This window comes from Arvicola amphibius, chromosome 7, assembly GCF_903992535.2.
Source record: "Arvicola amphibius chromosome 7, mArvAmp1.2, whole genome shotgun sequence".
Lineage (NCBI taxonomy): Eukaryota > Metazoa > Chordata > Mammalia > Rodentia > Cricetidae > Arvicola > Arvicola amphibius.
In genome coordinates this window covers 53130180-53157656 of record NC_052053.1, presented here as the reverse complement: position 1 = coordinate 53157656, position 27477 = coordinate 53130180, and the positions used below count along the sequence as shown (strand labels likewise).

Sequence of the window (27477 nt, the reverse complement as noted above, 5' to 3'; positions counted from 1 at the left end):
TGGTGCAACTCACGGAATTGGCTACATTAGCCATGATCTTTAGCATCAGGACATGAAAACCAAAAGTACATTAAGCTTCATTTTCACCAGTCAGTGTGGCCACCATTAAGAACATTTAGAGGAAGAGGTGGAGGGACAGGGAATCAGGACCAAGGTTTCTCAAAAACTAAGAATAGAACTGCTATGTGATCACCATACAAATCCCAGATGCGAACCCCAAACAGCAAAGTCAGCATGTGAGAGAGATTGTTGCAAGCCCATGTGTGCTGTTGCAATATTAACAACAATTGATTTCAGGGTTCAGTCTAAGTACCCAGCACTGGATTAAGGATAAAAAGAATGCAGTATATGAATAATTACGTTGATAGTGATTTCTGTTCCATCCAGTCCTGCAGCTGTTTAGTTCCAAAGAAATAAATACACAGTACCAAGGATGCTACTGCCTCTTCTTCAAGTCAAATTTGTTCTCTCTCTCTCTCTCTCTCTCTCTCTCTCTCTCTCTCTCTCTCTCTCTCTCTCTCTCCATTTAATCATCCTCTATCTATCTATCTATCTATCTATCTATCTATCTATCTATCTATCTATTATTTATTACATTTACCAAGACATCTATCTATCTACCTATCTACCTATCTATCTATTATTTATTTATTAGTTTTACCGAGACAGGGTTTCACTGTGAAACCTTGCCTGTCATGGAACTCACTCTGTAGAATAGGCTGGCCTTGAACTCACTGAAATCTGCCTTTCTCTGCCTTCTGAATATTGGACTTAAAGGTTGGACAAACTCATTCTAAAACCATGCATTTAAAATGAAATCCAGGTGAGTCTTCCGTCAATCTCAGAGACAAATGAAACCTGCCAGAATCAAGTTTGAAGGTGGCAGGGTGTCAGCACAAAGGACCTGGCTGAGATAAGAAAGTCAGAGGAAAGCGGCTCCTGGCTCCCAGCGCTGAGCCTTCCTGCACAGTGGCAAGAACCCAGGTTAGGACCCTATTACTTGTATTCATAAAAACAAGTCCCTGGGTTTTAAGTTGATGTCAAACACCCCTGTCTTTATTACTGCACATGACAGGATGCTAAAACATGTTTTGTGTTCATTAACACACTCTCATGTGCCCATTCCTGATTTTAACTTTCTCACTTAGAGATCTTTTTCTCTGACATTAATAATTAACCAGAAAACTAATTTACCCAAACTCTTTAACCCAGTTTACTTAAAAGTAGCTTCAGGAAGGTCATGCCCATGGGTTTATGCCACTTCCAGCCATGGGCCTTTGGGGAGCACTTTACTTTTTAATTTTCCTGGGCAAAACTTGGGGACAGGAAGAAACGTAAGTAAAACGATCCATCTTCACTTTCCTGGGTGTCTTAGCTGCAGTGAGTGAAAAGGAGACTCGGGGTTGTATCTATTCGACAAGAACTGCCTGCTCCCGACATAAGGAGTGGGGAGTCTCAGCTACCATGAGAGCCGTGCACACGTCTGGATTTGGTGAGCAGCTAACAACACAACTGATCCCGTGGGATGGCTACCCGTAACAATGACAGACATGATTATTCGTTTCCTAGTCAGCAAAAGCACAGAATAAATCCGAGATCATCAATTTTATTGGCAGTTATTACCTACTTGTACTTGGTGCTTAGTTTGTGCTTTTGTTGGTCTAAGTGCAGTTAAGCCAGTGTAATTGCTGAAGTTTAATTATTGATATATAAGATTATTTAATAGTCGGTCATGATGTATTTGCACTATGGAAAAAAATGAAACACTACGTTTGTAATGACATCTATATCATAAACCAGTTTGTCATAATTTTATTGCTGCCAGAATCCTGTCCTTGTAAACAGTGCTGCCCTGGGCGAACTTTTTTTTATTTTTACATTCAATTATTTACACTTCCTTCCCTCCTCCCAATCCCCTCCCGCACCCCCACACCCTCTCCTCCCTCTCCTACCCTACTTGAGAGAGGGCAGGGAACCCTGCCCTATGGGAAGTCCAAGGCCCTCCCCCCTACATCCAGGCCTAGGGAGCTGTGCATCCAAATAGACTAGGTACATGCAGTAGAAACAAGTCCCAGTGACTTTATCAACGGCTTCTCAGTCAGCCCCCATTGTCAGCCACAATCAGAGAGTCCGGTTTGATCACATGCTCATTCAGACCCAGTCCAGCTGGATTTGGTGAGCTCCCATTAGAACAGGTACACTGCTTCAGTGGGTGGACCAACCCCTACCGGTCCTGACTTCTTTGCTCATCTTCTCCCTCCTTCTGCTCTTGAACTGGACCTTGGGAGCTCAGTTCGTTGCTCTGATGGGTGTCTTTGTCTCTATCTCCATCCATCGCTGGACAAAGATTCTATGGTGATATTTGAGATAATCATCAGCGTGATAGTGGGGCAAGGACCTTTCAGGTTACCCTCTCCTCTGCTGTCCAAGGACGTAGTTGGGGACATCCTCTTGGACACCTGGGATCCCCTCTAGAGCCAAGTCTCTTGCCAAACCTAAAATGGATCCCTTAATGTAGATATCGTCTTCCCTGCATTATATCTGCCCTTCCTCCATCTCTACCCTCCCACTCCCCCGAGCTGTTGCTGGGCGAACGTCTTAGGATTGGAAGTTACCCGAATGCTTCCTCACTGAACTTACTCTTTTCTGTTGTTTGTTGTAAGATGAGGTTTCCCCATGTTGTCTAGGCTGGACTCAGATCATATGCCCATGTGAACCTCTGCCTTCTGCCCCCTGCTAGCTGGTACTCTAGGCCTTTGTTAATAAGCAGAGCCTGCTCAGTCCACATATGACAGGAAATCCAGACAGAAGTGACTGGCCAAGGTCACACTGCTAGAAGAGAGGACTTTTACTGCGGTCTCCTGGTTAGCACATCAATTCCCCCTGTCTTTGTCACAAATGCATCTGTGGAAATACAAGTGTAAAAGAAACGTGGACTGATACCATAAGCTTGCACACGCGTCTACTCTGAGATTTCACTGCAAGGCCACGCTCACCCCACTACCTTAGCTACCTTTATTATTCTGTTTTGACAGACAAGCAATTGCAGCTCAGGGACATCCACATTAAACCCCGGGAACCTGGACCCTCATGATTCTTGTCCAGGGGTGTTCAGAATTTTCCTGCTCTACCCCATTAGCCCATGCTATGAAAGTCTTTCCTCTCTCCGAGACCATGAGGAAGTGTGCCGTGGACAGCACAGTAGTTGATCACTTTGATTGATTCAGCACATTTTTTGATTCTCATAGTAGTTAGGTTTCTGCCATTGTGACAAAGTACTGGACAAGGCCACTTAAAAGAGGAACTAATTGTGCTCAGATGTCAGAGGTTTTAGCCCACCACCACAGGAATGTGTGACAGCCAGAACAGCTCCTCTGGGGTAGCTCAGGAGTAGAGAGAGAATGCTTGCTCTCAAGCTCAACTCCCCCGAAACCTTGAACCCTATTGCACGTGGTGATCTAAGGGACGTTGTCCTTATCCACATTCATGTGGATTACATCCCTTAGATAACCCTCCCTGAAACCAGCTTAGGCACAGAAAGCTCTGAGGCATTTTGAGTTCCAAGAAAGAGGACAATCAAGTCATCCGTCATGACACCAGCTTTATAATGGTTTCTGAGGGCAGGAGATGTTTCTAGAGCTTGAATTTTATCTGAAAAAGCAGATAATGAATGAGTGAGCCTATGAAAATTAATGAGCCAATGAAGGAATAAATGAGCCAATAAGCACCAAAGAACCAATGAGGAACGAATGAGCCAGTGACTTACGAATAAATATGAAGGGAGTTTCCGGAATGTGAAGAAAGCAGCGGGAGAGCACAGAGACCGAAGGCCCCTGTTTATGACTATGGATAGATAAGGTTCTCAAAAAATGGCGATGTGCTTATAGAGCCTGGAGGAAAAGAGGGGATGCCATGCACATGTCTGCAGAGAGAACAGAAACAACTCTAGTGATACCTTCCCGTGCAAGCTTAGAGGCCTGAGCTTCTGAGAGTGCAGAGAAAACACACAAGATGAAATTTCCTCGCATGTGCAGACTGTGTTGCTGATGTACCAATACAGACCAAAGTTCATCTGAAGGGAAACTCCACAGCCAGCATTTAAAATTATGTATTTATTTGTGTATAGTCAGGGGTAGGCATGCCCATTACACCACAGATGTGGGCAGGTCAAAGGGCACCTTCTAAGAGTCAGTTCTTTCCCTCTACTATGTGGGTTTCTGGGATCAAACTCAGGCCATTGGTCTTGATGCCTTTATATCTCGATCACTGCCTTTCTAAATGGACACCAACCTCTTAGCTGTTGCTAGGGTTCAATTACAACCTGTTTCATGCTGGAAAAGTTAAGTTTTCCATCACAGTAAATTTTGACTTTCAAAATATCATTTTAGTTTGATTTTTTTAAACACGTGTAGCCGTGGCTGTTCTGGAATTAACTTTGTAGACAAGGCTGGCCTCAAACTCAGAGAAACACTTTCATCTGCCTCCTGAGTGCTGGGATTAAAGACATGCGCCACCACTGCCTAACCTATGTTTTTAAAATTATTCTTCAGTGAAAGAAAAAATATCAAAAGTGTAAGAAAACCTGCAAAACGAACAAAACATTTCTTTTACTGTTTCGACAGCTTCGTCATTTCAGCACCCAAAGTCTTCCATGTCGGAGCATTTGAAATTGTTGTAATTCAAGCCCATGGCTACACCGAAGCATTTGATGCGACAATCTCTATAAGAAGTTATCCTGATAAAAAAGTGACCTACTCTTCAGGCTGTGTTAATTTATCTCCAGAAAATAAATTCCAAAATTTGACACTATTAACAGTATGTATTTATTCTTTCTTTTTAACATGTTTTTGGTAAAATCTGTACAAAACTTGAGCTGTGGTAAAATTGCAGCCGTTACTGTTGCTCCATAGCCGTGTGGTTCTGAGATGGGAACAGGGGAAGTGATGAGTGAATCACCAAACTCTGTACAGAAATTACATTTGATTTTGAGCCAAGTGTGCCATGCCCACATCCTTAAAAATGAACTCTTCTCTGTGAAAACGTTGGAGACGAACAGGAAATATCTTGAGGTGTAATTAGAAAAGGGGAGCTGCTAACTGAATGTGCACATGCGCTGTTGAGTATTTGCTAAAGCTCAGTATTCCCCAGTTGCACACAGAGTTCCCATGCTGGGGGACTGCTGACTGCTGCAGCCAGCAACTCTCACTGAACACACACAAGGGGTAGAAAGGACAAACTGGTCAAACAACTCCCGTTCATTGAGACATTTATTTGCAGACTGGTTAGAAACGTCTTTATTTTGCGCATGGTCATTGTGGGTACCAATGGGTTTCGTAAAGACAAATTCCTACAAGTGTGTCATGTTCTTTGACAGCCTCACCCCACCTCATCCACTCTCCCTTTTCTCATTCTCCTCTTATGTCACGTGTGTGTATGTACACAATCTTTGTGTCATGTGTGCACAGTGACAGAAAAGACTCAATATTTTGCTTTTCAGTCTGGCTTCTTTCACTTTCTATGGAGACCTCCAGTTACATCCATTTCCTGGCAGTTTTGTCCTTTGTCTCCATAGCTTGGGAGTCATGAATAGTGCAATGATGAGGATGACGAATAGTGCAAGCATCTCTTACCGCATTGGCTTTTATCCCTCCTGGTAGATACCCAAGTGCTGCAGCTGGACCAGAGGCAGCTCTATTTTTAGGAACCCCCACACTAATTTTCCTTGTGCCTGCACCAGTTTTCACTCCTCTAGCATTGCATAAGGTTTCCCTGCCCCTACATCTTCCCTGGCGTTCTTGGTTTTGTTACCGTTCTCAGTGATAGCTGTTCCTCCTGCAGTGAAGGGGAAGCCTAGCCCAAAACCTTGTTTTGTAAGGCGTGTCCCCCTTGGTTTAAAGGCGTGTCCCCCTTGGTCTAAAGGCGTGTCCCTCTTAGGCGTGTCCCTCTTAGGCGTGTCCCCCTTAGGCTAATATTGACTTATAAAATCTTGCGGGCCTGCGGCCTGCCTGCTCTTTGTTTTCCTGCCCTCCTCGCTGGAACCTTGGATTTGTAAGTTCCCTTTCCTTTCCTTTATTAAAACTGAATTATATATATTAAAGCTTGTCTGGTGAATCATAACTGCCGATCAACCACGCACCTTCATTTGGCGTCCAACTCGGGCATTTGGGAGCCTTCAGCTCCAGTTCCCACACTGCGTGGCAAGGATTCGGCCTTGGGCTCTTGATTGCTTCAGAGCAGTTTCCCAGACTAGCCTGTCCCAGCCCCGCTTGTACGGAGCAAAGGACGTGTGTGTGACTCGGTTTGGCCGAGCGGTTATTGCCCTAGCGACCTACTGGCAGGGAACGGTCATTTCAGGTAAAATTTCTTTTGATTAAAAAAAAAAAAAAAAAATGTCTGACCATATCACCGTTGAAAGCTTCTGCAGTCTATTTAATTGTACTATGGTAGAAATATTACAGGATACATATGATATTCCCATAACTTGGATGTTTATAGGGCTTGCAATTTTTCTCGTATTTGGTTTCTCCCTTACATGGTTTGAAAATAGAAAAATGATAAAGTCCTTACAGAATGAAACCAGGATTCTTAGGTCAGAGGTTGAATGCTTAAGAAAGGGCACAACTGTTTTGAGTAACAACTTTAAGTCGGTCGAGGTATTTGCAAAAACAATTCAGACGGACACCAAGAAAGAGTTTGAAGGTCTCAAGGAAGGGAATAAGGCTTTGTCTGATATGACTCGGTCAAATGAGCAAAATTTAGAAAAACTACAGTCTGATATTAAGGAGAGACTCATTGCTGCGGAGGAGAGAACAGCTGATTTGGATCGTAAACTTCAGTCCCTGTCTGAAACATTATCAGAGAGAATTAAAACTGCTGAATGTGAAAATCGGACTTTGTCTAAAGGATATGACAGATTGGCTGACAGATTGTCAATACAAGAAGGCACAATTCAGGCCATGAAAATTCTATCCAAGGATGAGACACTAACTCTACTGGACAAACTTCATGTTTTGGAATCCTCCATGAAGGCCTTGGAGCATAATTCTGGACAGGAGATCCAGGCCTTACAGAAGGCAATAGTAAGCAGATTAGAAAAGATTGAGGAAATTATAGAACAGGAGCAAACGGTACAAAGGCGAAATTTAACTCCGTCAATGAGTAAAACTCTCCGGGATAATTTCCATAAAGTTCTACCTGCCTTTCCAATAGTAACGTCAGAAAAGGTGACTGGTTCCAAAAACCCTAAAGTCATCAAGGAATATACATGGGAACCCGTCCGTATGAATGATCTCAAAGAAATTAAACAAGCCATTATGAACTTTGGGCTACATTCGTCCTTTGTTAGAGAGATGCTCAAAACTTGGTCTATAAGCAATAAGGCAACGCCCCATGATTGGGTACAATTAGTATCAGCTGTTCTAGAGAGTGGGTCACAATTAAATTGGAAATGCATGTTCAGACAAGAGGCTAAACTTTTAGAACAGCAGGAAAGAGCAAAGGGAATTGAGATCTCCCTAGATCAAATTCTAGGTGAAGGACTTTTCTCCGATCCTCTGGAACAAGCGAATTATGATGAACACACCTTATCCATATGTACTACAGCAGCTTTAAAGGCTTGGGACAGGGTTCAAGACCCAGGACAGAGACTGGAATCATATATCAGAGTTAAACAGGGTCAGAGAGAACCCTTTAGTGATTTTTTACAAAGGCTAACTAAAGCTGTACAGATAGGGATATCTGACCCAGAAGCAAGACGTATAATAATTGAATCTTTGGCTTATGAGAATGCCAATGTGGAGTGTAAAAGGATCCTGGGGCCTTTAAAGATGAGATCAGCGCCCTTGGACGAATGGGTCTTACATACAATGAATGTTGAATCATTTGACTATGGCACTGAAGCATGGGTCGAAGAAGCAATTTCTAATGCAAAAAGGAGGCATCAAGTTACCAAATGTTTTAATTGTGGCAAGAAGGGACATATTAAAAGGAATTGCAGACAACGGATTTTCAGAAATAATAATAATAATAATAACAACAACAATAATAATAATAATAACAATAATAATAATAATGCCTCTTTTAGAAATAACAGACGTAGGAGGACTCAGCCTTCAGGTATATGTAGGAGATGTGGAAAAGGCAGACACTGGACAAATGAGTGCAGGTCAACAAGAGATAGACAAGGCAACCTGTTGCCACTGGGAAACTCAATGGGGGGCCTCTCGCAGGCCCCCATGGCGAATGTGGTCCAGTCATTTCCAGTTACTGCCGAGAACATGCCTCGTCAAGAAAATTAGAAAGCCCCATGCCTGCTGTTAAAAGCAAAAATGGCCTGAAAGATGAGTTACGTGTATTTTGGCAGACTTTTATAAATGAACAAAGACCAAAGTTAAGAGTGTGTGTAAATGGCATTTTTATTACTGGCCTACTGGACACAGGTGCGGATGTAAGTATCATTACTCCAGAATCTTGGCATCCGTATTGGCCTCTTCAGGATGTAAATGTTCAGTTCCTGGGAATTGGAACCCTATCTCAAGTAAGGCAGAGCACGAGATGGGTTGAATGCATAGGGCCAGAAGGACAAATAGGAAAATTAAGGCCATATGTAGCCAATATTGCAGTGAATTTATGGGGCCGTGACCTGTTGCAGCAATGGAATACCCAAATTAACATTCCTGCTGCTTCTAGAGCCTCTATCACCGAGGGAAATATTAAAAGATATTACAGAAGGCAGAAACCGGCTGTTCGGGCTGTACAAGAATGCAAAGCAATTGATGGCCCTTCAGAGATACGAACAGCACTGCCTCTAAAATGGTTGACTGAGAAACCAATATGGACAAAGCAATGGCCATTAGCTGAGGAAAAGTTGCAGGCTTTAGAACAGCTGGTACAAGAGCAATTAGATGCTCGACATATAGAAGAATCTACCAGCCCTTGGAATTCTCCTGTATTTGTTGTTAAGAAAAAATCTGGTAAGTGGAGAATGGTGACAGATCTCAGGGCTATCAATAAGGTTATTCAACCTATGGGCTCTCTGCAATCTGGAATTCCTCTGCCATCTTTATTACCAAAAGGATGGCCTCTCATAGTAATTGATTTAAAGGATTGTTTCTTCACTATACCTTTACAAGAAAAGGACAGAGAAAAGTTTGCCTTCACAGTGCCTACTTATAATAACTCTCAACCTACAAGGAGATACCAGTGGACCGTCCTCCCACAGGGCATGTTGAACTCTCCCACCCTGTGCCAATATTTTGTAAATCAACCATTGCAAATAATACGCAAGCAATTTCCCAAGTCGATAATTTATCATTACATGGATGATATTCTGTTATCTGATTCAAACATGGCTACTTTAGAAAGACTGTTTGAAGAAGTAAAAATACTTTTACCTAAATGGGGATTGCAGATTGCTCCTGAAAAAATTCAGAGAGGAGATTCTGTTAATTATCTAGGTTATAAAATAGGTTTACAAAAAATTAAGACACAAAAAGCACAAATTAGGAGAGATCGGTTACGGACTCTCAATGACTTTCAAAGGTTGTTAGGAGACATTTCCAGCTTACGACCAGCTGTTGGCATAACACCTGATATGATAATTCATTTAAATAAAACCTTGGATGGTGAAAAAGACATAAACAGTCCCAGAGAATTAACAGCTGAAGCAGAAAAGGAGCTGAGAATGATTGAAGAGAAATTACAAGAGACACATGTGGACAGGGTGAATCCAGAGCTCAGTTGTATTCTCGTCATATTGCCTTCCAAAATTTCTCCTACAGGAATTTTAATGCAGAGAGATGATATTATCTTAGAATGGATCTTTTTACCACATAAACCAAGTAAGAAAATAAAAACTTATGTGGAAAAAGTCTCTGAATTAATTATAAAAGGCAAATTGAGACTTCGTCAACTAGCAGGCATAGACCCAGCAGAAATTATAGTTCCTTTCACTGCTGATGAACTAAAAAAATTGTGGGAAGATAACGAACCATGGCAAAGAGCTTGCGCTAATTTTTTGGGAGAAATCAATAACAACTATCCGAAAAGCAAGAGGCTTAACTTTATAAAGAGAACTTCTTGGATTCTCCCCCGAATCATCCGTGATGCTCCAATAACTGGAGCACGTACATTTTATACTGATGCTAATAAATCAGGGAAAGCAGGTTACAAATCAGAAGATTTGAGTAAGGTGGAACAAAGCCCTTATGATTCTGTCCAGAAGGCAGAATTATATGCCATTCTTATGGTGGTAAGGGATTTTAAAGAACCGCTTAATATAGTTACTGATTCACAATATGCAGAAAGAGTAATCTTACATATTGAAACTGCTGAATTTATACCTGATGATACAGAACTAACCTCATTGTTTATCCAGGTACAAGACATGATCAGGAACAGGCTTTGCCCTATGTATATAACACACATCAGATCCCATACGGGTCTGCCAGGTCCTCTAGCAAAAGGTAATGCAGAAATTGATCAATTGTTGATTGGTAGTGTGCTGCAGGCCTCTGAATTTCATAAAAAACATCATGTCAATAGCAAAGGCTTGAAGAAAGAGTTTTCTATTACATGGCAACAAGCTAAGGAAATTGTAAAGAAATGCCCTACTTGCTCTTTTTATAACCAAACACCACTGCCTGCAGGGGCTAATCCAAAGGGCACTCAAAGGAATGAAATCTGGCAGATGGATGTGTTTCACTTTGCAGAATTTGGCAAATTAAAATATGTACACCACACCATTGACACTTATTCAGGTTTTCAATGGGCAACTGCTTTAAGCTCAGAAAAAGCTGATTCAGTAATCACTCATTTATTAGAAGTTATGGCCATCATGGGTATACCTACACAAATAAAGACGGATAATGGTCCAGCTTATGTCTCTAGGAAAATGAAACAGTTTTTTGCTTATTACAATATTAAGCATGTTACAGGTATACCATACAATCCTACAGGTCAAGCAGTCATAGAAAGATCAAATAGAACTATAAAGGATATGTTAAACAAACAGAAAGGGGTGGAAAATACCCCTAGAAATAGGTTACATAGTGCTTTATTAACCTTGAATTTTCTCAACGCTAATGAGAAGGGGACAACGGCTGCAGAAAGACATTGGATAATGGAAAAGTCTGCTGAATTAAATCAACCAGTTTATTTCAAGGATGTGCTGACCTCGCAGTGGAAGCCAGGAGATGTGCTGCATTGGGGAAGGGGTTTTGCTCTTGTCTCCACAGGAGAGGAAAAATTGTGGATACCGTCAAAATTAATAAAGGTTCGGTTTGAAGAGAAGAAGCCCCTTGGAAAAGAAAAATAATTCATTCACAAGGATGATGATCATACTGATGGTAAGAAAAGCATATAGGTTGGGGGCAGGGTTCTTTTCTTATCTCCACAGGAAACCACTCATCTTCAAAGAACTTAAGGGACCCTGGATATTTAAATACTGATGCATGGACACTAGTTACAACCTAATATGGATCAACACAGAACCCAAATATGTTTAGTAAGTATAAAACATTTTTTTACATATATACTGTGCCTTTATTTATATGTATATAGAGCTGGTTTTGGAGTTGGACTATGGCTCAGTCCTTCTTCAATTCCAAGCCTGTTTATAAGAGATATCTCAGAGTTTCTGTCTCAGGTCAGGAGCCATGAAATGGGACAGAATAATAATAATAATAATAATAATAATAATAATAATGATGATGATGATGATGATGATGATGATACTTGATAAACTTTCTTTGCCTTTCCTCATATCTGTCTGTCTTTATTATACCTTCCATCGAATATATATGTCTGTATATGTCTTTGTAGATAATGTTTACCTTTCCTGTAACAAACAACAAATTTTCCTTCAGTAATCTTTGAAGTTTCCAGGATGAAGATGGGGCCCCACAACATCAATTTCACCTGGTTACTATGACGTCATGTTTTTTAATAGCGCTAAAATTAGACCTTTTTTTGGATTTTTTTTTGGTATCAACTACACAAGACAGTTTCAAATGGTGTACAATTTTGACAACACTCTGGCCGGACCTCCTCAAAACACTCAGAGGCTAGTTACAATTTCCTCGACCAAATGTTATTCTGGGAATTTTACCATCATTTGCTTTCACGGGACCCCCTGAGAAGAACGTCACCCCCATGTCAGCTGGAAGCAATCTTAGAGGACGACGACGCCTCTCCCAACAGAGTTTGCCCTCTGGTTTAGGGACATCATTTAGTAGTTGGTATAGGGTTGAGGGGATGGGGGAGGTATTTTATGGACTCAAGGGTGTTTAAAAAAAAAGGGGGGGGGGATTACCTGGTTTGATGGGATGATTGGTATTTGTGAATTATTGTTATTAGAAAATTGCATTGGTGTTGATTCTTGTATATTGAACATTGTATATGAATATGCTTCTACCTCTATTGTATGAGAGTATGCTTCTACCTCTGTTTAAAACAATTGTTATATTGAGATATTTATCATATTGCAATGTACCTTTCTACCTCTGATATTATTTGTATAATGACATTGTTTACGTTTGGGGATATTGTCCTCATTTATTGCACAGTTGTTTTTCAGGTTTTTTAGATACATAGAAATTATATTTAGTATAGATAGTATAATCTTCGACCTCTTTGAAGAGCTGTAGAACATGGCCTTTAATATAACCTAGAGTTTGGTACTTATGAGACACAATCACTCCTGGCAACACCACTCTACTCCCGAGAGAATGTTGAGCACCAAAGACACTCCACTGGGAGCTTGTCTTCTTCTTGGCAGAAGTGGCTTTTAGGCAAAGAAAAAGCCCATACCTCGACCACTGACAGAGTTTCAGAGTATCCGTAAATGGATAAAAACAGGATTGTCTTATCTTGCCAAGACAGGGTTGGACAGTTCTACAAAAAGTTCCTTGCCTTTGAAAAATGTTATGTCAGTTGTGTTAGGCCTTAGCCAAAGTTGGTTGCCTCAACATTGCAAAACGAAACTTTGGGTGACTGCCCAGGTAGTTAGTTGTCTCTGTCATTTGTTGCACATTTTGGAAGTTTCTTGTTTGTACTTCCTGGTTGCTTAAGTAATATTACTTCCCTTCTCAGATCTTTGATGGGGTTGAAGATTAGATAATTGTAGTTACCCTCTACATTATTTAGACTCCTTGAAATAGAATGCTTAGTAAAACTTTTGTTATATGTTTCTTCTTAATATTGTTTGTAATTTTATATTTATTATTTGTTCCTATTGAATATAGTTGTATTTGGTTTGGTTCTGTCTTATTTAGACAAAAGGGGGAGATGAAGGGGAAGCCTAGCCCAAAACCTTGTTTTGTAAGGCGTGTCCCCCTTGGTTTAAAGGCGTGTCCCCCTTGGTCTAAAGGCGTGTCCCTCTTAGGCGTGTCCCTCTTAGGCGTGTCCCCCTTAGGCTAATATTGACTTATAAAATCTTGCGGGCCTGCGGCCTGCCTGCTCTTTGTTTTCCTGCCCTCCTCGCTGGAACCTTGGATTTGTAAGTTCCCTTTCCTTTCCTTTATTAAAACTGAATTATATATATTAAAGCTTGTCTGGTGAATCATAACTGCCGATCAACCACGCACCTTCACCTGCAGTGAGAGGAAATCCCAGTGTCATTGGCGCTTTCCTGATGGTGAGGATTTCCAATGTCCACCAGTCCTCTGTGCTTCTCTGCTTATGAACTGTGTGATCGTTTCATTAGCCAATTTATTGCCTAGCTTGTTTGGAGTTTTGTTTGTTTTAGTACTGAGTTTTAAAAGTTCTTTATTCTAGAAATAATTTGTCTCAAAGAAGCTAACATTTTATTATGATGTCAGACTATGAAGGGATTTTGGCAAAACTAATTTATTATTATTGTTCCTACAGTGGTTTTAGTTAGTTTTCTTGTTTGGTTATGTTTATGAGACAGATTCTTACCATGTAGTCCTCAATAGACTTGAAAACAAGATCCTCCTGCCTTAGTTTCTGTAGTGCTATACTGTGCTATTACTACTATTATTATTATTTACTGTTTTCCAGACAAGGCTTGGAAGGAACAATCTAGAGTAGGCGATGATACTGCCACCTTCGTAGATATAGTGTCATTGCCAGAACTGATTATCCGAGTCCAGCAAGACAATTTGACATACAAGATAGTAATCTTTGCCTGTAACAATATTCTAATAGCTTTGGCTGCTTAGGAAATAGCTATGTAGACCAGGCTGGACTAGAACTCGCAGAGATCTGCCTTCCTCTGCCTCCCAAATGCTTGGATTAAAGACATGTACCACTACAGGCTCACTATTATTTTTTACAATTTCCTGTTAATGGGTATTTTGCCTACATGTGTATTTGGGCACCACAGCATGCAATAACAGAAGAGATAACAGGAAGTAAGATTCCTGGAACAAGAGTCAGGTGATTTGAGCTGCCACATGGGTGCTGGAAACTGAACTTTGTCCTCTGCAAGAGCCACCAGTGCTCTCAACTCCTGAGCCCTGTCTCCAGTGTCTCTTTAAAATTATGCAGTGCACAAGCTCAGTTTTGCAGTCCAGTGGTGGTGACACAAACCTTTAAACCCAGCACCTAGGAGGTAGAGGCAGGTGGATCTCTGTGAGGTCAAGGTCAGCCTGGTCTACAGGAATTAGTTGTAGGACATCTCCAAAGATACAGAGAAACCCTGTCTCAAAAAACCAAAGATCAAGCCAAAACAAACAAAAAGCAAGAACAAGCTCAATTTTGGTCTTACAGTCTGCAGTGGTTTGTTCTCTACAGGGTCAGCACGCGTTAGGACTTCACAATCACACTTTCACACGTGATGTTGGTTTGTTGTTTTCAGATTCAGGACAAACAGTTGTCTGCAGGACAAAGCTCATTGTCATATGTGTATTTGGAAGTCGTGTCAAAGCATTTTTCAAAATCTGAAGAAAGGCCAATCCTCTATGACAATGGCTCTCTTTTCATCCACACCGACAAGCCTGTGTACACTCCGCAGCAGCACGGTAGAGTATCTGATGCTTCTTCCAAGGGAGAATGACATAAAGATATGGAACTTTGAATATCTGAAATTGATAATAGACCAGTTTCTACTTAACTCAAGAGAAACTCAGGTCCTAATGACTTTTATGTTCTCACATAGCATTTTCACTTGTAATTTATAATGGAATTAGTAAATAAATAACATAACCAATGATTACTTTATCTTTCCTGTCAGAGAATTTATTCATCAAAAATGGAGAAGACATAATTGCAAATACAATTTTGGCACTGAGAATAAGTTATCTTAAGATCTTCTTTGTAAAACAATCTTGGATTCAGTAGCTAGTCACAAGGATGGAAAAAGAACCCCTGTGTAAAGGATTAGACCTCTGGCAGAGACTAAAGTACATCACAGAGGTGCCCAAGTGCTGATTGTCCACGGCGAGTCACCTCAGAAAGTGTCTGTTACCATGGTTTCATATTTATAGTTTTCCTGTTGCGGGGAATGGCAGGAAAGACACTGGGACTGAGGAAAATCTGCATTTCCCCCCAAGAACTGTACATAAGACATAGGAAAAGTCAACATTGCTTGCAAATCCTTCTGTCTTTCCCCCTGCCACTTGCCATCTCTGGACCATTAGAGATGTCTTCATGGAAGATGTACATTGCAGGAAGAAGCAGGAATGTTTTTCATTCATGGTACTTTGGGGGACGGATTGACAGAGATAAGAGTAACTGTCCTGCTTTGTTTTGGTGTTTAACTTTGTGCACAGTAGAGACCTTCTAATTTTGGTGGATGTTGGTGATGTCCATGGTGAGGTGAATGGGGCTGTATGATAATCAACACATTCAGCAGAGCCGCCTGTTATGTTGGCTTACAAAGGAAAGACCTAGACAGGGTCAGGGTGTTGTCCCCAGCTCAGACAGCGAGTCATTGTCAGAACTGTTGATCTGACTTCAACAAGATGACTTCTTCTATGAGATAGTAGTCTCTGCCTATAAAAATATTCTAAATACATCTTATTGATGTATTTAATGTGAAGACAGTTGAAGGATTATTAGCTTAAGCATCTTAGAATAAAGGCTTAGTCTCCGAGTCTTCCTTGGATAAAGGACCTTAGAATATTGTCCAGAGAACTTCAGTTCTTCATAGCCTGGGTCCCACCCTCTTTCCCAGGTCCCTTGTCTGCCATGTCCCCTCAGCTGTGGACTCAAGTTAGTTGTTTTTCCCGCTACTTCTCACACACATGGAGGTGAATGCAGTGTTACTTCTGCATAGTACGTTTTTATCCTTTCCTTTGACTCAGTAACTCCTGCTGGTAGCAATGCATAGAGGGATCCCTTCAGGAACCTGCAACTACAGCTCAGCCTGCCACCCCCAGCACATTTCCTCTCTCTCCTCCTCTGTCAGTGCTAGGGATAAGTCCAGGGCCTCCTACATCCCAGGCAAGTGCTCCAGCACTTAGGAACATCCCCAGTCCTCTCTTTTGTTCTCTCAAAATCCAAGGGGGTAACCTATGCAGCCTATGCACCTCCGTGCTGCTGGAAACCTACATGACTGTGTTTCTCCTCTCCTAGAGCATCAGACGGCATGCATATCAGACTTGGTCACCATTCTTACATCATTGTCTAGCACAAAGCAGGCATTGCAATTAAGTCGTGGCTTCAATGCGCAAATTTTATTGATCTTGCCTCTGATACACAGATTAATATTCTAAATTAAGTAAAAACTAGATTAGAAACTATTCAAATAGTAGTCACTGAAATCATAATGATAACGTAAACATTTGTTCCATCTTTTCTGCTGAGTCATGAGGAGACTCTATCCTGTTGTACCTGTGAGTGTCATTGGAAGGTGACACTAATCTTCCCGTTTTATTAGTGAAGTTTAGAGGGTAAGATAACTCAGAACAGGAAGAGGAAGCAGTAAGGCAAAATCAGTTTTGAACTTCAGAACCTGTGATCATAGGCTTTTCCACAGGCTGCTAACAGCTCCATCTTGACACCTGGACAGAGCAGGCAGGTTTGTCATAGACGGGAGGGAGAGTATGAGGGTGACAGCACTGAAGGGAGGAGAGCACAGGATGTGGGTGACCTGCTCATCATATTGGCTTTACCTATGGTCACGCACTCTCTGTGTTTGGAGCAGTTGTGAATCTGTGTAGACGACACACAACCCCCATGGGGGAGATTTTAAAGGCCTCCTACATGCAAGAAGAGCTATAGACAGTCAGTGGCTGCTCAGAGAGGGAGGCTTGGTTTTTTCCAGGGAGGAGCCCCCACAGCTGATCCAATCCTGAGCAGTCCATCCTAAGCACATGCACATAGGAACAACACTAAATAAACATGTGTATATGTGTGTGTGTAAATATAACAATAATAGGCATGCAATTATACTACTTATGCACGCAATTCCAAAAAAATAAAGACATTAAGTTAAAAGATATTGAGCACAAAAAACAAAGACAAGGAAGATATTTTAAGGGATCAGTTTCAAATTTATAGAGATTAAAAACTACAATAACAGAGAAGAAAATACATGAAATGTTCCACTAATTTTTTTCTGTCAACCACTTTTTTTTGTTGTTGAGAAAAATAGGGTTTGTCTGTGTAACATCCCCGTCTGTCCTGAAAATCACATGGTGGTTGACCAGACTGACCTTGAACCCATAGAGATCATCACACCTCTGCCTCTCAAGAGCTGGAATTGAAGGTATATGGGTCATCCTGACTCTGTGTACCTACTTCCAAAGTGAATGAAAAGAAGAAAAGAATTAAGTATGAATCAGCTGCAAGACACATAGCATTTAGAGAATGGAGGGTCTCACAGGGTTTGGTGGTGCATGTCTATGATCCCAGAACCCGGGAAGCTGATGAGAGGAGGTTGTGAATCACAGGCTAGCCTGGGCTACTTAGCAAGGAAACAAAGAGATTGTTTCCGGACAGAGTGCTTGCTTAGGATGTGCAATGACCTGCAGTTCTGCAATGTCACCTCTATTCTTTTAATGAGGAGAGAACAATCACAGGACCTGGGGCAACACATACAATAAAATCACATGATCACAGCATATCACAGGAAGAGCTAATCTGAAACCTTGCTAGCTTTTATAAGCCAGAGAGTGTATGCTATCTGAACCAAATACTCATTTGCCCTTCGACCCTCCAGCCCTAATGTAAGGCAGTATTGTATGCTTTCATACAACCTACAGAGGATCTCACTCTTTAGTATAATGAAATTCCCAATAAATGAAGGACTAAGTACAGATATAACTAATTTTATACTATTCACATGTTTCCAGCAAGTTGAACATAAGTATTTTCATGAGTTAACTTTCATGTTCGCTATAAGTAAATCTCAAGGACTTATGTTAAAATGAAAGAATCTTTAGCAATATATATGTTTACCAACAACTTTCTTTTAAATATGAGTTTTTATCTAGGTGCTATATTTGTTTTTTTAACAAGATTTATCTCATTGAAGATGTTTTTAGAATATATTATTAATCTTTGACAATGTCACTCATTGTATCTTAAATCATTTTCACCCTGATTATGTTTGTTCAAAAATCAGAATAGTCCTTGCTCAACAAGGTTTTTGATGATATCACTTCTGCAGTAAAGGTTGGTGTCCTTTCGCTGGGAGATGCCTTGGAGCCAGTTACACGGGAAACTGTCTTAACTTTCATAGTAAGTATGTGCTTAGTTCCGTGATGCTTTCCTCACAGACGGATGCACCAAGCAGGGCTGATGGGGAGGCTCAGCCAATCACCTTGTCTGTGGCGTGTCCCCCCACCACCCCCGGGGCCACAAATAGTCTATAAAACATCCATGTGCATTTGTTTTCTCTCTTTTTTTCCTGCACTCCTCGCTGGAACCCAGATTTTGTAAGTTCTCATTCTTTCCTTTATTAAAGAATATTTTATATTATACTCTAAATAATTCCAACTGCCGATCAACCACGCCCCTTCACAGGGCTGTTCCCGTGCGAGAGCTTTCTTGTCACCTGAATAAACTCTTCCTGAGTGCTTGCTTGCCATTCTGCTTCTCCATCTAGAGTTGAAGCAGGGCAGCTCCTCCCTGCACAGCGTCATCTCCTTACAACCCTGGGCTCCAGCACTGTGGCCAAGATAAATCTCTAGTCTTCCAAAATTACCTGGACACGGGTATTACTTTGTAACAACGAAAAAAGACCTAAGGTGGGCACGTTTTTTTTTTTTTTTTTTTTAATTTCTCTAAAGGACCCTGAAGGATCAGAAGTTGACAAGGTACAAGGAAACAATCTTACTGGAACTGTGTCTTTTCCTGACTTCCAGATTCCTTCTAACCCCAAGTATGTAAAAATGTTTATTAATAACCTTTTTTTCCTAAAAAAACAAAAAATCACCTGGAAGTTTTGGTTGTGGGGCAGAGGAAAGGTTAAGTGAGCACCTGATCTGACCACGGGCAGTGCACATGTGGCTTTGTGAAGCCTTCCAAAGGATGGTAGAAATTAGGCCCACTTCTCAGCAAAAGAGAAATGAATCCCAGATACCAGAGCACTGCCCAGCATACCAGGAGTCTCAGATTTCGAGCACACTGCAGAAACAGGATCACTTACATGTTGTTACTGCCAGCCTCAGCAGATAGCAAAACCCTGTTTCAGTAAATAAATACACAGATCTCTCTCTCTCTCTCTCTCTCTCTCTCTCTCTCTCTCTCTCTCTCTCTCTCTCTCTGTCTCTCTCTCTGTCTCTGTCTCTCTCTCTCTCTCTCTCTCTGTCACACACACACACACAGATAGAGAAAAAATGTTTCCAAAATTTCCCACCCATTCTTTTTATAGAGAGAGCAATCAATTTAGAAGATAAAACAATCTTCAGGTGTCCTTTTTGCCTTTTTACCCTAACAGAGTTCCATCTCTGGGGAGAGGGCATTAGGTTATGTTCTATTGAGAGAGCACTTATGCCTAGCAGGTGCAGAGATTTATTCAAAATGTGTGTGTCTGTGTGTGTGTGTGTGTTTGTGTGTAGGAAATTTTGTTTTATTTGTTTCATATGCAAGGATTTAAGACCATGTTCATACAGAGGGTTATAACATACATGTTTAATGAGCACTGCTTGTGTGTGGAACTCACAATAAGAGAGCAAGCTGCCAAATAGAAGTCAAGTGTTCACAATCCCTGCTCTAAAGGAACATGGAGCAGGATATCTATGACAAGGGCAGCTATACTGTACTGTACTATACTGTATACTGTACTGTACTATACTGTACTGTACTGTTCTTTACTGTGCTGTACTATATTATTCCATACTATACTGTACTGCACTATACAGATAAGGACAGCTATACTACAGTATACTGTACTATACTATACTATACTATACTATACTATACTGTTCTATACTACACTGTACTGTACTACACTATACACAGCTACCGCAGACATTTCCAGTAGAAACACTTTAGAGTCACTTGTCCTGCGTCCTCTCTAGGGGAAATTGTGTTTGGCTCATTTTGAAAACATTTTCTGAAAATCGTAGACTGAAGTTGGGAGGCTGAAATAATCTGGATGATTTAAAATTATACAATTTCTTAAAATGCCATAGGCTCCCTAGTGCAGAATCGAGTCTGCTATGTTATGATTCTGATTTCCCAGACGTCACTTCGTGCCAGCTGTCCACGCAGATCACTGGACTCCATCATGACTCCACTCTCCTGTTGTCCTCTGTGCCCAGAACCCATTCTCCTTTATAGTGCTCTTCTCTGGGACATGGGAAAATGACGCTTCGTGCAAATGCCATCCCTGGATACGGCGTAGCGTCCGCTTCGCTCTCCACCTCCTGTCCTGTGTATTTTCTCTTCTTCTCCATGTCTTATTCATTGTTTCTTTATCACCCCTCCCCATGTTAGACCCCAGGCTCCTTAAGATCAAGGCCCTGTCCATAGTGTTCATTTTAGCTCAGCAATTCAGCATCCTCAGTCCTTGGTTAAATACCTGTTGAGCAAGGACAATAGTCATGGCAACCGTGCTATCTCCTCCGTTGATCGCGTCCCTTATCTGCATGGTGGATATGGTTTTTCTCTTCCCCCAGTGATGTGCAGTAACTCGTGTGAATCAAATCTGCTCAGAAAATGTGTGAGACTCTGAACTGGTGTGGACTGTTTGCTATAAAGTCTGCGGTTCTTCTGTCTTGATCTTTTTAAATCTCAGGGTAGTACTCACTGATTTCTTTCCTTCTTTGGTTTTGAGTATTGGCCTTTGATCTTTCAAGACAGAGTTTCTCTGTGTATCCCTGACTGTCCTCACTCTGTAGACAGGCTCAGCTTGGACTCAGAGATCCACCTCCAAAGTCCTGGGATTAAAGGCATGAGCTACCACTGCTTAACCTTACTAAATTTTTTGGATGAAGGTTGTTTGACAGGTTGTTTTATTCTTTAAAACAAGCCACACTTTATTTTCAAATACAATTTTGCTTAGATGAGGTGTGATTTACATCACTGGCATGCTATCTTTCCAGACACATTATTATTTCATACTATATTGTGATTTTAACATAAATTCCTTGATCAATTAAATTCTGAAATTGTCATCAGTTCTCCAAACAAAATTGTGATACTTAAGCAAAATATGTAAGAAAAGATTATGATATAAAAACTAATTGTTAAACAATTTATTTTATTTTTGAAATGTTCAGTTATGTCTATTTATTTTTGAAATATCTTTCCTCCAAACTTTTATTTAAGGTGTACTTAAATACTTTCTTACCTCTTCAAAACAGAAATCACTTGAGTTTCTCTTCATTTAATTTTATTTTTATTTTTTAAATTTTATTTATTTAAAATTTCCACCTCCTTCCATCCTCCCCTTTTCCTCCCTTTCCCCCTCCCCCTCCCCCTCTCCTTCCCCCTCTCTCTCCAGTCTTAAGAGAAGTCAGGGTGTTCTGCCTTGTGGGAAGTCCAAGGCCCCCCCCTCCATCCAGGTCTAGGAAGGTGTGCACCCAAATAGACTAGGCTCCCAAAAAGCCAGTACATGCAGTAGAAAGAGGTCCTCTTGATAAATTAAAAAATTTTGTTGCCCTCCATGATATCAAACATCTGGCTTCCACAGATACGGTAGATGGACGATTCAGGCTAAATATAGAGAAGATGCTTCTACCAACGGAACGACACACTTTGACGTCAAAGAACACGGTAATCTTCAATCTCAGACATATTTATAAAATGTTAGGTTTTTTTCCAGTTATTCTTTTCAGTAATGTAGCTGATGCAAACCACTCCCAGGTGGGGATGAGGCCCTGGGCCAGGGTGGTGGGAAGTCCTGGTTGGCTATCTGGCTAGAGAGTCAGTGCTTGTTAGAGGTTGTTAGATGTCCCATCATGGGACAGTTTTAGAAAGATTTTATGCCTTCAACACCACCTTCTCTCTCACAGATAAAGCCTACAACATAAGGCTCATACCAATAAGTGATCTGCAGCCTGAACTGAAAATTCAAGGTACTCTAACGCTTTGGTGACTGTTCGGGAGTCTGAGGTCAGCTTGCCTGTTAGTCCCGAGGAAGCCAGCTGGTCCTTGTGGGTTCGTGTTCTTCATAATAGAAGTGGTACAGTCCCCAAGAGGGCCTAGCTGATGGGGATCTTTCTAGGCTTACGATTTTAGGAAAAATAACCAATTAGCATCACGTTAAGGCAACAAACCATTAAGATGACAAGAGTATTACAGGTCATATTGCAGGGACAAAACCTATTTTTAAGTAATATAACAACAGTATGATACTGACCACTCTTCCCTCACTCATTCCGCTCATAGATGAAGCCCAAGACGTGAGTCTTCAGTCAACAAATTACCTGGAACGGAAAATAACAGAACAAGGTAGTCCACAAGTTGTATAGCACTGCGGTTACTGCATTCAAGACCAGAGAGCAGAAGACACGGGGTTTCCCTAATTGCAGTGCAGAGGGCGGGGAAAAGATGCTTGTGGAGGTTTAGTTCACCCCTCTAATGATCCTTCACGCAAACTCAGGATTTCATTGGCCAGATCCTTACCCCAAACAAAGCAGTTCTTTATTATTTCCTCGCTAAAACCTATCTAAAATGTTTGTTTACCCTGAGTATCTGGTGAGGGAGTCCTTTGATGGTAGAGAAATTGACGCTTGACATCCCTACGACTGTTGGTGGTAAGGACACGCGTATTAACATCGTTTCAGCTGCTACATACAAACATCCGGTGGTAAAGAAGTGTTGTTATGACGGAGCCAGACCTAGTGCCTATGAAACCTGTGAGCAGCGAGCAGACCGTGTGAAAACAGGCCCAAACTGTGTCAAAGCCTTCACTGTCTGCTGCACCATGGCAACCCAGATCAGAGATAATGACACCTTTAAAGATCTCTATATTGCAAGGAGCCCTGGTAGGTATTATATTTTCTATCGGAACCTTCCAAAGTCTGGGTAACTGTGTTAATTAACTTCTCCAAGAAAAGCAGTTTTCATGTCCTATTTACAATTAGAGTTGAAAGGCAGATAACTTGTAATGCCCTGAAGGAAACCCTGTTGTGTATTTGGGGAACTGGAAACAGGATTGCACACTCAGGGAACACTAGTCCAGAGCCAAGACTCAGTGGCACGAAGGTAAACTCACTATGCAGACTCAAAGGAGATTCAGAATCTCCAGTCGATAAAATGCAATAATTCTGTCACATTACATTTACCAAAAGTTGAAATCTTATTTCAGTCTCAGCATTAGCAAATATTTCAGGATTTAAGCACATTTTTAATGTTTCCAAAATTTTAAGGACTCTCATTCATATATTTTTCTCTAGGGAAACCAGTGGAGTTCAGAGGTGCAGGTGCAGCCCTTTAATCACAGCACTGAGGAGGTGGAGACAAGCAGATCTCCATGAGTTCCATGCCAGCATGGTCTACAGAGTCAACTTGAGGACAATCTCCAAATCAACAGAGAAATCCTGTCTTAAAGAAAACAAAAATTAATAAATTAAATAGAGATAAAAGAAAAGAAAACAACCAGAAAGAAGCCTTCTTATTTTACTTTTAGTATTTTTCCTTTTCAATTATATCTTTATTTGGGAGATTATGATATGATCATATTTTCTGCTTTTCCTTTGCTTTCTCCAAACAGCCTATAAATCCCTCCTTTCTCTCTTTCAAATTCATGCCCTCTTTCTCATTCATCGTTATTACATTCATATGTGAATTTATGCATATATGTGTATATACATATATACCTAAATATAACCTTCTCAGTCTATATATTTACATATAACTTCTAAGAATGACCAATTGTCATTGGATGACCAGTGGTCTTCCCTGGGGAAGACTCTCCCGCAGCCAGCGTTCCTTAGTTACCCATAGTTCCTTCAGTAGGATGGAGGCCTCAGGGTCTTTATTCCTGTACTCTAGCATGTCTATTGTTGTTGTCCTTGTTCAGCTCACATTTAGGGTCCATGTCGGTGAGACTATGTAGGGATGTGGGATTCCCCTCTGTATGCTATAAATAGGTTTTATTGCTATTGGTTAATAAAGAAGCTTGAAGTGTGGCAGTCAGCGGAGATTGGAAATAACCAAAAATAGCCTTTTTCGAATGAATCAGTTTTAATAAAGGGAGCAAGTGGGGTACACTTACAGAGCCAAGGTTCCATCGAAGAGCAGAGAACCAAGTGGAAGAAGGAAGGGGCCTACCAAACCCGGTTCTTTTAAAGGTATGTTTTACCCCTGGAGCGGCCACGCCCCTCAGACAAGGGATTGGTCAGCCGCCCCAACAGAAGCTGCTTTCAGCCAATGGCTTAATAGAATATAGCCAGGCTACCAAAGATATATAGACAGTAGGAAGAGTTAAATAGATATCATGCACCCACTGTAGGAGACACATGCACTAGAACCTTTCCTGTAAACCATGAGCCTTGTGGTAGATTATAAAATAATAGAAATGGGTTAATTTAAGATGAAAGAGCTAGCTAGAAATATACTTAAGATATGGACCAAACAGCATTGAAATTAATACAGTTTCTATGTGATTATTTTGGGTTTGGGCAACACAGAAAAAACAAGTAGCCACTGCCTACATTGTGGTTCAGCCTCTGGAGTTACTAGGCATCAAAGTCTCACACCAAAACCTGAACCACTAACACACAACTGCCTATGACCAGATTGAGCCCTCTTCTAGCAGCTGAAAGCACCTACACTTTTGTGCACATACCCACACACAGACACATAGCATACATATGATTGAAATAAAATAAATCTTCAAAGCAATAGTACAGTGTCCATGTAAGTATTTGGAATATGGGGAACATTACATATTTTCTATATAGCATTTTATTATTGATTTTTCATATAACCGATCACACAAAGTATGATCTCAGTGACATAGGTAATGAAACTAGAATGGGAACTGGTGAAAAGGCGGTATATTTAGCCCACACCATTCTGAATACTGTGGTGTATCTAACCCATACCATTATGAATACAATGGTGTATCTAACCCACACCATTATGAACACAGTGGTGTATCTAACCTATACCATTATGAAGTTAATGGTGTATCTAACCTATACCATTATGAAGTTAATGGTGTATCTAACCTATACCATTATGAAGTTAATGGTGTATCTAACCTATACCATTATGAACACAATGGTGTATCTAACCCATATCATTATGAACACAATGGTGTATCTAACCTATACCATTATGAAGTTAATGGTATATCTAACCTATACCATTATGAACACAATGGTGTATCTAACCTATACTATTATGAAGTTAATGGTATATCTAACCTATACCATTATGAACACAATGGTGTATCTAACCTATACCACTCTGAACACAGTGGTATATCTTACCAGGTGACAGTAAATAACACCTAAGGATCAACCATTTCCTCAAAATATTTGGAACAAGCTTTAGATTCACAGTAACCACTTCCTATCACCCACTAGGCTTCAAGAGCTCTGAGGCGGTTCTGGGAAACAAGGCAATGGGCCAGGTTTCAGATGCTAAAGAATATAGCAGTAAATTGTTAATAATAATAATAATAATAATAATAATAATAATAATAATATTAGTAGTAGTAGTAGTGGTAATACTGCCTTCTGTAGGCGAGGCTTGTGTTTATTTGGTGCTTCAGATTTCTTTTTTTATTTTTATTGAGCTCTGCTCCCCTCCCTGCCTCTCCCATCTCCCCTTAGCTGTCCCCCAAGGTATCCATGCTCCTAATTTACTCATTGGAGACAATGAAAGTCAGAAGGTCATGGTCAAGCATCATGTAGACATTAAGAGACCATGGATGCCAGCCCAGACTAATATATCCAGCAAAACTGTTAATCACCACAGAAGGACAAAACAAGATATTCCATGACACATCTAGATTTCAACAATACCTAGCCACAAACCCAGCCTTACACAAAATATTAGAAAAAAAACTCAACCCAAGGAAGATGGCTACACCAACATAAACACAGACAATTGATGATCTCATAACAATATATCCCAAAGAAGAAAAAATGCACAAACTACCATCACCAACAATGAAAACTAAATTAACAGGAGATAGCAATCACTTAATATATCCCTTAATGCAAATGGACTCAACTCTCCTATAAAAAGGCACAGGCTAACAGATTGGATACGAGAAAGAATCCATCCTTTTTCTGCATACAAGAAACACATCTCAACCTCAAAGACAGACATCATCTCAGAGTAAACTGTTGGAAAAAATATACAAATCAAATAGACCTAAGAAATAAGTGGGTGTAGCTATCCTAATACCTAACAAAATAGACTTTGAGCTAAAATCAGTCAAAAGAGACAAAGAAAGTCATTTCATATTAGTCACAGGGAAAATCCATTAAGAGGAAATTTCAATACTGAACATATATGCCCCAAATACAAGGGCACCCTCATATGTGAAATAAACACTTCTAAAGCCTAAACCACACACACTTATAGTGGGTGACTTAAACACTCCCCTCTCACCACTGGACAGATCAATCAGACAAAAAATGAACAGAGAAATAAGAGAACTAACAGATGTCATGACTCAAATGGACTTAACAGACATCTATAGAATATTCCATCCAAACAGAAAAGAATATACCTTCTTTTCAGCACCTCATGGAACCTTCTCAAAAACTGATCACATACTAGGTAACAAAACAAATCTCAATAAATAAAAATTGGAATAACCTAATGTACCTTTTCAAAACACCGTGATATAAAACTAGAAGTAAACAGCAATACTAACTCCAAAAACTCACAAAAACATGGAAATTAAATAATACTCACCTGAAACATCAATGGGTCAAGGAAGAAATAAGGGAAGAAATTAAAGACTTCCTAAAATTCAATGAAAATGACCACACAACATACCCAAATTTATGGGACACAATGAAAGCAGTGTTAAGAGGAAAGTTCATAACACTAAAGGCCTACATAAAGAAGCTGGAAAAAAATCCCACTCTGTAACCCGCCAGCGGTCCTCTGAAGGGGCGCTATCTGAAAGAAACATGGGGAGAGAAAGGAACG

The 27477-nt window shown here is 40.6% G+C and overlaps 1 protein-coding gene across 2 annotated transcripts; it reads left to right on the top strand.

Annotated features, from left to right (window-relative positions):
• Window positions 1–1211: 1211 nt before the first annotated feature.
• On the top strand, window positions 1212–23955 carry LOC119819343 (complement C5-like). 2 transcript variants are annotated; one of them, XM_038337504.1, is made up of 10 exons: window positions 1212–1334; window positions 4623–4815; window positions 14819–14981; window positions 18575–18645; window positions 19197–19288; window positions 22046–22128; window positions 22368–22430; window positions 22744–22806; window positions 23142–23342; window positions 23754–23955. In XM_038337504.1, exons 1-10 carry the CDS (start codon window positions 1255–1257, stop codon window positions 23792–23794), a joined length of 1050 nt encoding a protein of 349 aa, XP_038193432.1. In that variant the 5' UTR covers window positions 1212–1254; the 3' UTR covers window positions 23795–23955. The 2 variants fall into 2 exon arrangements, with proteins under 2 accessions (XP_038193432.1, XP_038193431.1); XM_038337503.1 differs by having other exon boundaries at window positions 14804–14981.
• Window positions 23956–27477: the final 3522 nt, after the last annotated feature.